We start from the raw sequence: 13,183 nt of genomic DNA, 5'->3' as shown, positions 1-13,183 counted from the left end.
CTCAGGACCTGAGTGCTGTCTCTTAACTTTTTTTTTTTGCTCAAGGCTAGCACTTGAGTCACAGCTCTACATTTGACTTTTTGGTAGTTAATTGGAGAAGAGTCTCATGGACTTTACTGCCTGGGCTGGCTTTGAACCATGATCCTTAGGTCTCAGCTTCCTGAGCAGTTAGGATTACAGGCACAAGACCAGGGCCCGGCTTGGAGGTGCTTTTCTTAAAAAACAAAACAACCCAAAGGCTGCTGAGGGGTCGGGAGCCATCGGGGGCCCCAGTGGGCTCGCTGTCTGCCTGGTGGTGAGAGGCGGCTGGGCAGCATGGCGTCCACAGCGAGGGCTCTGCTTGCCCGGCCCCACGCCGCCTGCCTGCGTCTACTCGCCCCGCAGCCCCGGCTTCCTCGGCCTGGGAACTGTCCCAGTTCTCTAACCCGGGCTCAGCAGAATGGTTTGAGTGAAACCAAATCTCAACTGAATTTGCTGCCAGAAAGCAGCTTAATCCCACCCTTCATGCTGGGTCTGGCCCTCAAGTTGAACGGATGTGAGCGGCCGGGCACAGGGACCTGAGGGCACGGGGAGCCTGTCTCAGGGACAAGCGGGGTGAGCAATGTGAGCCTCGGGCAGATCCTGGGAGAGAGGCGCTGCCGTCACTGAGCGGCAGCGTCCCGGCGGCCTTCCTGGCAGCTCGGAGCATCACCCCTCCCAGCCCTACCTGCAGCCCGGCAGCTGGCTGGCTGTGGGGGAGCTGCTCTTGTGGCCCAGGGTCCTTGCCCAGCCTACCTGGGCCAAGAGGCATTACTGAGGCCCAGGGGGCCCTGTCCGCACGGAGCTGTGGTCAGCAGTGCTTCTGTCAGCGATCTGCTGTGGCGTGCGTGTTCTCAGGCAATCCAGAGCAAGGTGTTATTTACCCTGCTGACGTCAATGAGAACATGTTATCCACTGTCCTTCCCTGCGGCCCGGAGCGAGCGCCAGCGCGCAAAGAACACAGGGGCCTTCCACAGCTTTCAACCCTACCCCAGCCCTGATCCTGCCGAGCCGGACGCGGCACCCCGCTCTGAGAAAAACAAGTTGTTTTTATTTTAATTCAAGAGGGTTGGAAACATAAAAGCAGTACATTTTCCTTGCAGAAAATTACCCCATTTAAATTACCATTTGGTACAAATATCATTTATTAAACTGTATTTGGAGACCATTTTCTAACATTGAGTGACAGTTTCCACTTTCATTCATTTGCACATTGGAGCTATTATGATTTGCACTCAAAACACCAAAGCTGTTGAATTCACCAGGTTTTTTTTTTGTTGTTGTTTTTTAGTCATTAAAAAAAAAACAGCACATAGAGAAAAGAACTACAATTCATTAGATGAAGTTTCTCAGCAGCGGCTCTCACAGATCCGACAGCCAGCGAGACCCCTTTCCTCCCAGACTCAAATACACTTGCCCTTCCTACAAAGTGCAACCATCTCCATCACTTTCATTTCTTAAATTGCAGTCCTCAAGATTAGCCAGCCTCCTTTGCTTTCTCCTTTCAGAGAGTGGTGGAGGCAGATTCCTCTCCCCCCACCCCCCCTCCAGTCCTGGAGCTTGAACTCTGGGCCTGGGCACTGTCCTTGAGTTTCTTTTGCTCAAGGCCAGTGCTCTACCACTTGAGCCACACTTCCATTTCTGGCATTTTGGGAGTAGTTTATTGGAGATAAGAATCTCACGGATTTTTCTGCCTGGGATGGTTTAGAACCATAATCCTCAAGTCTCAGCCTCCTCAGTAGCTAGGATTATAGGCATGAGCCACCAGTACCGGGCAAAATTTTTAATTAATTAATTAATTTTTACCTGGGGTAGTGGCTTGTTTCCTTGACTGAGTAAAGCCTGAACTGATGGATAGACCCCATACAACCAGTGGCAAGTCCCAGCTAACTGCATCTACTATGGGAACATCATTCCATCTGGTGTCATATTGTTCCAGAAAGTTCTAATGTACCTAAAGCTTCTCTCTACCTACTCAGTTTGACTCCTGGAGTATTCAATCAAAGCATGTTCTATTTTGTTTTAACCCTGAAAGTGTCTAATGCAGACTCCTTTGTGTGGGGCTTGACTGCAAAGGCACTGCTATGTCTCGGTCAGGATGCAGGTTGTCTGTGGTTCTGAGTGGCCTGCCCTGGGGTTGGGTCTGTGGACTTGATGATGTGGCTGTGCACCACGTGGCCCTGCTCTTACACCTCTAAAGGAAATCACTGTGTAACTTGGAACAAGGAAACATACAATGGGAACCTAAACTGTAGATTATTGGACGGGGCCGGGGGGGGGGGGGGGGGGGGGAGACAAGTGGTTTTGTGGGGTCTGTGTCTCCCTCAGCTTCTCGAGTGCAAGGCCACCAGGACAGCCACTGTTGTCACCTGAGGCGCCCCTCCCTGCAGGCCCCACAGCTGCTGGTTGGAAGGTGCAGCTGTGTGGACAGCAGTCATTCTCCCAGTACCTGGCCACAATGGGGGCTTTGTGGATACAGCTGTTGGCTTATGGAAAGAGCCAGGTGTACGGAGCCAGATACAGCGGGAAGCCAGTCGACCCGGTGCTTTTCCTGACTTCCCTGCTGCGAGCGCTGGGCCTGGGCTAAGTGACCGCCCCTTCCCCGCGGAGCCCAGCTTTCCTCCGTGAACGGTAAGGACAGCACCTCCCGGCAAGTGTGTGAGGATGAGCAGAGGTTGGGGGGAAGGCGCTTAATGTAAGAATAGAAGCTACTGCTCCTTTTCGTGGACAAGTCAAATCTCCAGGCAGAAACCATGAAAAACGATCACTCGTGAAGTGTCTGGGCAGCTGCGTTTCTAGTCTGTGTAATAGTATGTGTGTGAAGCTGCCAACTGTGTTAAAATCGGATCAGGTATGGAGAGGAGATAGTGGTACAACTAGCATGGCTAGGGGTCTAGAGTCAGCCAGGCTGCAGGTGACAGGGAGCGGAGCTGCCAGGGCCAAACGGGCGCTGGAAGGCCGCTGCCGCGCCGTCTGGCCTGTCGGGAGGTCGGGACACCGAGTGTGGAGGTGTACGTACTGTGCAGATGTTTCTGCTCCTGCATCCCACAAGTCACTCGGAAGATAACTTCTGCAAAAAACACCCCCAAACCAAAAGAACTCCCAAAGAACAATTTCCAGAAACAACCAAATTCTCAAAGACCCTGCCTGTGCCGCCTGTGACTACCTGTTCTTCAGTCTTGACCTCTGACACCTAGGCCCCAGGAGACTGCGCAGCTGGGGTGACTGACGAGGAGGGGGCTCAATGTAGGGGAACGAGTGCAGCCAAGGGTAGCGATGGGCTCCACACCTGCTCTGTTCATGGGGCCAATGACACTGCGGCTGTCTCTAACGAGGAGGAATGGGAGGGAGTTCTCTGGAGTGGGAATTTTCTTTGAGACAGGAGGATATTAAGCGTCACTGTTGGTACGAATTTTACTGTCATGGAGGGCAGCGCGGCCAGCCAGCTCCAGGCCTGTGTGACGTGGCGAGGCCTGCGCAGGCGCGGCTCACCTGCCTTAGGTCGCTGGCGCGTCGGCTCCGCACACGCACACCGGGGCCCCTGGAAGCTGCTGCTTCCCACTTTCCTGCAGTTTCTGGCTCCTCACCAAGTGCTCCTCTTCTGGGAACACACCCTTCTCCTCAGTTCCTAGAGCCAGGGGTGGGAGGGCTCTAATTTGCCCTGCCTTAGGGATAAGGACACCAGGACCTGGGCGATGGGGAGCGGGGAGCCCTGCTGGTTGGGGTGGGCAGGGTGGGGTGCAGGTCAGGAGGAGGCTGAGTGGAGGGGCTCCAGTCCCATCTCCCTGCCGCTGGCATGCGGAACTGGCATGTGAGGAAGAGGTCTGAGCAGAAGAGGGGCTCTTGCTCACGACCAGCGGACAGTCCTGCAGCCATAGCTCTAGCCCCCCTGGGGGCCCTGGATCCCTCTCGGGTGGGTGTGCAGAGTTGGCGCAGACGGCAGGCTCCTCCCTGTGCAGGGTGGCACGGGGCGGGCTCCGTGTGGCTTTCAGGGACGCAGATCAGTTGCATGTGAATACCGGCGCTCGCTCGCCCTGCTGGGAATTGCTCAATGACTGCATTTCCCCAGAGCACAGAGGAATACCCTTGGACTTGAAAAACAAACACAAAAACACCCCCCACACACCCCAAACAAAAAAAACCCCAATCAGAATAAAAACAGTACCACACCTATTGCACTTTTTGCCGAATGAAATTGTTACCTCACTGTTCGTCTCGCCAAAGCGTTTTCTGTGGCGCTGGCTCTCCGGCCGTGTGAGCACACACCTGTCTGTCACCAGCGTGCGCACGCCGCCCTGGCTGACAGACTGGTGGGCAGGTCAGTGTTCCAAAGCCTTCCCTGGGGCACTAGGTAGGAAACGAAGCCTCGCTCTGCAGGCAGTGCAGGTGGCGATGGAACTCAGTGATGTTGCTTGGACTGAGCGACAGGAGCTGACGGAGGGATTCCAGCAGGGAGGGGCTGCGCTCGGCGCTCAGTGATGGTCCGCGCCGTGGCTGACAGGCCGCGCTGCTCTCCACATCCTGTAGCTTCGGCAGCCTCTCCATGTCCCCTCCTGCGTCGCGTAACTGTTCTGTCAAACTGCCTAGGTCTCCTGGGCTCTGCTGGGGCAGGAGGTGATGGCACCATGGTGGCCGTGCCGTGCCCGCAGTCCTGAGCTGAGCAGCCCACTGGGGGTGTGGAAGGCGGTTTCCTTTCGTCAATATCATGGCACTTCTGCAGCGATTCCAGAGAGCCGCCTCCTTAGTCTAAACAAACCAAGGCCTGGTTTATAACTGGCTTACTCCGCAAAGACTTAGAAAGATTAAAGATCTCAATGAGATGATCTCTCAAGTGAAGTGATGTCTGAATTTCACGAAATCATCAGTCTGAAGCACGAGGAGGAATGAGCAACCCATGAAAGGGACGCAATTCATTCTTTCTGGATTTTCTTTGTTACGAGATCACAAAACTGACAAGTCTCTCCTGCTACCCTTTCCTGTTGCCATCCGGAGCCCGACTCCAAGCAGAACGCCTTTGTGAAGCAGCCTGGCCCCAGGGGAGCCCCGAGAGGCGTGGCAGTGTCTGGCCAGCCACCAGGCCACTCGAGTCACCAGCATTGGCAGGGGCTGCAATGGGGGCCACAGTGGCGCTCTGCAGACTTTTCCCACGCTCCCCTCCCTGCCTGGACACTTACTACAAAGAGGAAAGGCAACTGAAAGGTGTTTCTAGATGCAGCATCAGTGTGTAGTATCTGTCTTCTTGTGCTTTAAGGAAGATGCTTGTTTTAAACGCATTCATCTGCTGATAGGACAAGCCACTCTAAAGGACAGAAATTATAGGTTTTTATAAATAATACTGAAATTGTAACAGCTGGATGTCACTGTGCAAATGCCACATTACCCATTCTGCCTAGGTACATGGTTAACTAACTGGCGCATCCATTTTTCACTTACTTTGATGAATGAATCATTAAGGGCTGCATTTTTTTTTCTTCTCGAAATGTGTGGCAGATTGATCTGCTTAAATGGTTAATACATCTGTAGCTCTTTGAATTTTGCTGTTAATACTTTAAAATTTCATTATAAGTGAAAACTTTAAAGAAACAAATTCCTGCCAAGTGCTGGTGGCTCATGCCCGTAATCCCAGTAGCTACTAAGGAGGCAGAGATCTGAGGATCATGGTTCAAAGCCAGTTTGGGCAGTTAAGTCCAAGAGACTCTTATCTCCAATAAACCACCAGAGAACCGGAAGTGGCACTGTGGCTCAAGTGGTAGAAAGCTGGCCTCAAGCTGAAGAGCTGAGGGACAGCGCCCAGGCCCAGAGTTCTAGCCCCACGGATGGCCCGAAACAAAACAAAACCAAAAACAACAAATTCCTACATAGTGGAATGAGAATTCTGATTCCTACAGAGTGGAAAAGAAACTTAAGATGTGACTTCTTTGGATTTAGCACTGACAGAAATAGCAAACCTGATTTCTTTTATTCTTTTTTTTTTTTTTTTTTTGGGTCAGTCGTGGCAAGGCCTGAACTCTGGGCCTGGGTGCTGACCCTCAGCTCTTCAGCTCAAGGCTAGTAAACTCTGGGCCTGGGCGCTGTCCCTGAGCCCTTCAGCTCAAGGCTAGCACTCTACCACTTGAGCTACAGCGCCACTTCCAGCTTTTTTCTGCTTATGTGGTGCTGAGGAATAGAACCCAGGGCCTCATGCATGCAAGGCAAGCACTCTACCACTGAGCCACCTTCCCAGCCTGCAAACCTGATTTCTACAGCAAAGGACTTAAAGCATGATGGGGGAAGGGAAAGGCGTAGCTGCACCAGTTCACACAGGACATAAACGCTCATTGTTTGTGTCCTTGAAGTTTCTAAGCCCTATATGAAACTGTCCAAATATACAACACCCAATAAACTACTAGCAATGTAAGTTGTAAAGTCAAAGGAGTTTCTACATTGGAGAAGAGACAGAAGGCCTGAGTCTCCACAGAGCTGGCACAGGAAGAGCTGGCTTCCTGGTCCAGGGCTGGAGCCCCTGGTTCCCTCTCCCCACCCCGCCCCCAGCCTCCGCTGCGGTGAGCCTCCTGTCCTACGGGCGAGGATCTGGTGATTATAATCCAGGCCATTTCTGAAGAGCTGTACCCCCAGATGGACACTATTTCAGATTTCTGAGGTCAGCTGTTAATTTAGCGACCCCTGAAACAAGAGCTCAGGCTCTGAAGTTTTTCCATGGTCTTGGGGATGATAACTGCATCCTCACCTAAGAACTCATCACTCAACAATAAAACGTAACTTTACTGCCCGTGCATCAAATACACGTATCCTTGATTGGCCTCGAAGCAACATGTTGTTGCTCGCTCAGCGAATTCCATTGCCTTCTTGTTTTGCCCTATGTATATTTATGCAACACACATTTTTTCTGCTTTCACCAGGTTTCCTTTGATAAGGAACTGATGTAATTCTGCATCCAATCTATGTCTGAATGTTGACTTAAACGTGTTGGTGCCTCTCTTGAGAGCTTGTTCTGCTTTACTTAAGGGCATGTGCTTCAGCCTGTGACTCTGTTCCAGCATTTGCCACAGACGACTCTGTGGTGGGACAAAGCCAGGAGCAAGCACATCCACCCTCGCCACGCCTTCTGATTGCAGTTGGGTGACTTGATTTTTTTCCCCATTAGGAAAAGGGCAAGAAAATAAGCTTTAGATTTAAAAGGATGGAATAAAAACAGAAGTACACAGTCTGCTTGCACTAGATCCACCTTACTTCCTGTGCTTAGGTTAATTCACCAAGACATACCCATTGTGTTGTGGATCCACAGCATCTAGCATCTCACAATCAAAAAGTCCAGGTAGGTCAGAGAGGGCCAGCGGGTCGTAGCTGGAGGGGGCGTCCTGCAGTCCTGAGCTCCTAGGGCAGTCTGGGGCTGAGAGGCCACTCTGCTGGGCTCCGTCCACAGGATACTGACAGGGAGTGGGATAGTCTGGCGCCGAGGAAGTGGCACTTGGCAGCTCGCAAGTCTGATAGGAGAACTGTAAGGGAGCTGGGGCAGCTCCTGGCTGCTGTGGAGGCGGCGGAGGTGGCGGGAGTGGAGGCTGCTGCGGCTGCTGCAGCTGTGTGGGCAATGGAGGGAGAGCCCGGGGGCCAGGCGCTGAGGGCAGGGGCTGCAGCTGCATCTCCTGGTACTGGCTGAGAAAAGGGCTGTACTGCATCTGCTCAGAAGAAGGCTCCAGGACAGGGCTCAAGGGCTGGCTCAGGCTGAACGGCGGGGGCTGCTGGGGCGGTGCCGGAGTCTCCTGGTGGGGAAGGGGCGGCTGCTGACTTGGCTGGGGGTAGGAGCTCTCCGCTATCTGCATCTGGTTAAAATACGCCTGCAGCTGAGACTGCTTCTGCAGGAAAAGCCGCTTCTGTTGGAGCCTAAATTGGCAACACCAAAGGAAAGCATGTGAAATCGTCTAAGGAAAGGCCATTCCAGAGTCAATCCACTAGCAGGCACTAGCTTCAGAACCCACTTCTTTGAGACATGGTCTTACTGTTGTAGCCCAGGCCAGCTTGCTGGCCTCTGGGCAGATGGACAATCTTCCACTTCTCTCTCCCATGCAAGGAGAAAAAGTATGGCTAGGAAATCCCCATGATATGTTTCTGAAATGTGAGCTCCTCTTCTGCCCTTAATTCTGACTAACTTCCCCCCTTCTCCCAGTGCTAAGTGAGCATGAATGCGTTTGTTTTTTTTTTCAGACATGAATGTGTGTGTGTTTGTGTGTGTGTATGATTTTTGGGGGGTGGTTGTTATTTGTTTTATCTGTCTTGGGCCTTGAATTCAGGGCCTGGGCACTGTCCCTGAGCTCCTTTTGCTCAAGGCTAGCACTCTACCACTTGAGCCACAGCACCACTTCTGACTTGTTCTGCGTATGTGGTACTGAGGAATGGAACCCAGGGCTTCATGCATGCTAGGCCAGCATCTACCACTCACTAAGCCACATTCCCAGCCCAACATGTATGTAGTTTAAATAGACTAGCCTTTTATGTTGCTTTCTTTATGTATCTCCCTGTGCTCTGTGGAACAACTGCTTTCATTGAAACTGCTTGTGCCACCTTCATACATAGTTACAACGTATTTTCTCTTAAGAGACTAACATTATCTTCCTGCGCTGAGGCTGTTTTCTCATCCTGACTGGCTGGAGGGGAGGTACATAACCCTTGGCCTCTGTGGGTGACTGTAGGCTGATGGAGCAGAGTAATTCTATCTTGGCCAAGCTGCTTCTACCAGCAAGGCCAGCAGGCTTACACAGCAGTAAAACAGGCCTCAGTGTGACCTGCATGAGGTGCTTTAGGCCATGGATTCTGAAAGCTTAGGGTCTAGTCACACCCCAGAGGGGAAATGCTAGGAGAGAAGGAAAACCCAATGCACTTGGGGACTGCTGCTGTCTGAAAGGGCCAGGCTCCGGGAATGCTGGCAGGGCCTCAGCAATGACGCTGGGAAAGCCTGGTATGTGTGTCGAAGCCCAGGTTCTAGTCGAGGCAATCACGCATGGAAAAGCACCCACAGCCAGCATGCTTCAGGCAGTCATGAAAGTGACTCTGCTGGCCAAGGAGCCGCTCACCTGTGCTCCTGCAGCTGCTGCTCTAGGCTCCGTGGTGGCTCTTTACAATAAAGCTGACAGGTGTTCTGGGCCTTTGACAGAAGACTGGGCTTCTGGAAGAGCAAAGACATTATAAGCATGACCGTATGCTGTCACCTGGCTGTAGTTGTCAGACTGCTCCTGCTTGGAGGGTGAATCTAGGTGTGGCCTCCACATCCACACAGGGCGAGGGGACTGACCTCTATGCTCCCTGAGAGCCCAGAACGGCATGGGTCAGCAGGCCAGAGTGTCCTCAGATAGGACCCACTTGGGTTCCATTTCTGAGAGTCCTCTGGGATTTCGAGGTTTGTGGAGAACAGTGAGAAACGTAGACAGAAATCTTGACAGCCTCGCCATGTGCCGAATGAACAATTCATTCTGGACGCAACCGATATTTCATCATTTAAGATTTTCACCAACCATTGTAGACATCCCATGCTCACATTTTGCCGACTTGAGATTTCCCTTTTATTTACCATTCACTAAGGAGATCAAATTAGAAACTAAGAAGCCAAGTCTCCTTTTCCCATCGCTTGGCAGCAGACCCTTCCCCTCCTTCTGAGAGACTAAGAACCCAGCCACACACTTAGCAGAAAGCTAAGTCTGAACATGGTTTTTGAAACTGCAAGTGCAGTCAGACTACCAGCCTATATGGAATAAAGTAGCTATCCTAAGTAGACACCAGCCAAACAGGTTTGTGCCTTGCTCGAAGGAAGGATCTGGGTGAACGGCAAGAGGAAGGCTCCCACCTGGAGTCGATGCTGAAGATACTGGCTTTCCAGGCTTTGCCGTGGGGAAAGCTGAGGATGCACGCCGGCAGGGAGAGTGGAGACACTTTCCTGCTGCTGAGAAACTTCCTCCTGAGAAGCAAGATGGTAGAAAATTTCAGTTTGCCATGCAGAGAGAAGTTTCAACTCTTTATTTAAGCATCCTGCCAAATAACCAAGAGGAAGGTCACCTCTGTGGGACATTAATCCTCCAAGCTTCTGTGCAGGCAAAGCTTTGAAGGATGCTTCTTGCAGAGACCTTCCATCTACATTACCCATGGTCCATTGTGACCTAGTCTGTGCTTCCTGTTGGCCTCATCTACGGATATACCTTATACCTCAGCTACGGATACACCTTACGGATATACTGCTAACAGGCTGGAAATTACATTTATTGGGTGAACAGTTGCATTGATTATTTCACAAATAATCTGTAATATTTGATAAAGTGATTTTACACCAAAAGCAGTGGCAAGTGTCTTTTGTGGGTGATATGACTCCTCTTGTGTCTGGGTGGTGGTAGGATCCTATGTGATCCTGTGTGCTCATACATGATCATATGTGAGTAGGTCATGTGCAGTCTGCCCTAGGTCTCCGAGGTGCCTGTTGGGCCAGTACAGCAACCAGGAAAGTCAAACAGGTCCAACAGCCTCAGAGCTGTGGTGGGAAGAGCCTGGGCACTCACCGGAGGGCAACTTGCAAGGTCCTGAAGCTGAGAAGCAGCTGGTGCCAGGCTAGGACCAGCGTCAGATCCCATTTGTTCATAGAGCAACTGCACTTTGTTTAACTCCAGGATTCCTTTGGTTCTTGCCAGATTCTGAAGATGTTGTCTAAAGGCTACAATTCCTAAAATAAAGTACAAAGAACAAGTTTTGGTAAAACGCAAGGCCTCTCAGTGCACACGGTTCACAGCCCCGTAGCAACAGCCCTCCACTGCTCACACTGAGCTGGGAAAGTGAGAGGCGCCGCACTCGCCTTGGGTGAGGGAGGTGTCTGATGCCCTGCGGCCCTCTCTGAAGCTCACAGGGGACCTGTTGTGCGCTTCACGTTTCTGGGAGCTCAGAGCCTGCATGGCTGGGTTGGTAGGTCGCAGGCTGACGAAAGGAGACGTCATACGGGGTGAGGGCTGATTGGCCAGCATGATGTCCTTCAGGGAAGGGTTGTCTTCCAGAAAGTTAAGGTCTCTCTGAGCACACCCCATGTCATATTCCGAGTCCACACTGTCAAGGGAGGGGTTGTCACTCATGGAGAAAAGCTTCCCTTTAAGAGAAAACAGAATAGATATAACCAACAGCAACAACATTTTTGAATTCAGGATAAAAACTGTGATGAGTTTTAGTCTGGAAAGCAGTGGTGTCCTTCATTTACTCAGGATGCTGAGGTAGGAGTTTGAGACTAGCATCACAAAGCAAATAGTGAGAAACAAAAATCTCAGGGCTGTTGCTGTGAGGGTGTAGCTCAGCAGCAGAGTGCTTGCTTAGTATGCACAGGCCCTCAGTTCAATCCCTAGCACTGCAAACAAACCAATTCCATCTTTTCAGAACCTTTTTTATAGGCCAATTTAAATGCCTTCAAATGTACTGGGGGAAAGCTCTCCAGAATCTGTGCCTATAAGATCTCAGCTGTCCAAAGAAGCCAGAGACTGAGGAAGCCAAGCTCACCTGATGAGCCCCAAGGAGAGACAGCCAACTCAAACATTTCACTTTCATCTTGGTTAGCTGTTGGGGCAGAGGCCTGATCTGCATAGCCTGCTACATGGGCTCTGTGAAGCAATGGGACTACATCCCATTACTACTTCTATTGCTATACTTGGTGCCTGGAAGATGAAAGGACACAGTGAAGACTTAGCCCGGTGCTTCTTGGACATCGTACCTGGCCCAGGCATCACAACCAGGGGGTTGGTCACTTCTGACAGCGTGTGCCGTCGCTGGCCACTGCGCGTGGCCTGGAAAGCTTCAAAGGCATGACTGGGGTCTTCCTCGGCCTCTCCTTCAGTCTCCAGGCCTTCATCTATGGAGGTCTCCATCATGTTGCTGGGCAGTGACTGGCATCCCTTCCTCACCAGGACAGGAGGCACAGGGTCAAGCAGACAGCCATTTACCTACATGCCACAGGGTGAGCAACCTGTTAGTGGGGCTCTGTGGAGTCCTCAGAAAAACCCCAAAGGGAAAGGTGCCAAGACTCGTGGCAAACCAGAAATTAAGCCAAATACTAAAAGTGACCGTACAAATTTCAAATGACAATACACTGATTAAAAATGAAGGGCGGTCAATTGAAACACTAGAGACAGAAGCCCATTATGACCCAAACTGGCACTGCCATCAGGTTACTCTGAGTCATCCTATTACAATAAACACTTTTTTTTTAAATGGAGCTCCAGATGAATAGGAGTATTTTAGCTTGAGGCCTACCAGGCTCTTTCTCTTTTTTTTTTTAATAAGGGAAGATGAAAAAATTTCTTTATTTTCTTTTAAGGCAAGCCATTGTCTGAAATTTCTATAATCTTGCTCTGATGGAGCAGGAGAAGGCCTCAAACGGTTTCGAGACTGTTCTGGTGAGCTCTGTAGCGTGTACAGGGCCATGGCAGACCCACGCGTGCTAGAAGCTTGCTACAGATTTTTTTTTTTAATGCATGGCTCGTAGCTAAAAGAAAAGAGTAGTCACCAACATTCTTCTAATTTTCAACCGCAAATCACACTAGAAGGTTCCAGAGATACTTTTCAGTTTATGACTTAAGTACCTGCCCATTCAGTTTAGTCTTTAATAGGTTCTATGTGCCCAAGGAATGGAAAGTAAGAATTCTTTGAAGACAGATACCACAAAAAGGATTGAAAAAAAAAAAATCAAATGGCAAGCAGCCAAAGGCTTCCATTATAGAATAACAAATGACTCACAGGCCCCAAATTCCAGCAGAGGTTAATAAGCCCCAGCGCACAGAATTCTCTCCCTCCGGCAGCTCACACAGTATCGACTGTTCACCCCGCAGGGAGAGCTCAGCTCAGCCTGGGGTGAGCCTTCCGCCTCCCTGCACAGTTGCCAAGCAAACCACCTAATGGTCGGCTAAAAGGCACACAAAAGGGAGTTGTGGTTTCCAGTTCTTCTAGCTGGTAAAAACCCCACAGAGGAGGCAATTATTTACCTCATTACCTTAACTATTCCCTAGTGGAAATCAATCCCTGGTCTCCTGTGAATGGCTGCTCAGGAGCAGCCAGCAGAGCTGCTCTGCCTGGAGCACGCTGGGTAGAGCAGGGTTTCCTTTGGAGGCTGGAGCTCTTGTATATGGGAGCCCGGTGCCAGACACAGGAAATTTTC

At 51.0% G+C, this 13,183-nt stretch overlaps 1 protein-coding gene and 1 non-coding gene across 3 annotated transcripts in view; both read right to left on the bottom strand.

Annotated features, from left to right (window-relative positions):
• Window positions 1-2,295: 2,295 nt before the first annotated feature.
• Sik2 (salt inducible kinase 2) overlaps window positions 2,296-13,183 on the bottom strand; it is an 89,665-nt gene continuing 78,777 nt past the window's right edge. The window contains exons 10-16 of one of the 2 annotated variants that reach the window (XM_042682786.1): window positions 11,744-11,972; window positions 10,847-11,131; window positions 10,557-10,717; window positions 9,854-9,964; window positions 9,087-9,178; window positions 7,282-7,899; window positions 2,296-5,317 (exon numbers count right to left, since the gene is read on the bottom strand). In XM_042682786.1, the coding sequence (XP_042538720.1) occupies window positions 5,293-5,317; window positions 7,282-7,899; window positions 9,087-9,178; window positions 9,854-9,964; window positions 10,557-10,717; window positions 10,847-11,131; window positions 11,744-11,972 (1,521 nt within the window). In that variant the 3' untranslated portion in view covers window positions 2,296-5,292. Of the gene's footprint in view, window positions 5,318-6,813; window positions 7,900-9,086; window positions 9,179-9,853; window positions 9,965-10,556; window positions 10,718-10,846; window positions 11,132-11,743; window positions 11,973-13,183 lie in introns of those variants that run through there. The other variant, XM_042682787.1, reaches the window with a different exon arrangement.
• Window positions 12,353-12,483, bottom strand: LOC122110429. The gene has a single exon (XR_006147865.1). It is a non-coding gene; the product is annotated as a small nucleolar RNA SNORA9 (small nucleolar RNA).

The sequence above is a fragment of the Dipodomys spectabilis genome, unplaced genomic scaffold (genome assembly GCF_019054845.1).
Source record: "Dipodomys spectabilis isolate Male_0828 unplaced genomic scaffold, ASM1905484v1 ptg000076l, whole genome shotgun sequence".
NCBI classification, from domain to species: Eukaryota; Metazoa; Chordata; class Mammalia; order Rodentia; family Heteromyidae; genus Dipodomys; species Dipodomys spectabilis.
The sequence above is the reverse complement of the archived record's forward strand: the minus strand, read 5'-3'. Positions and strand labels throughout refer to the sequence as shown.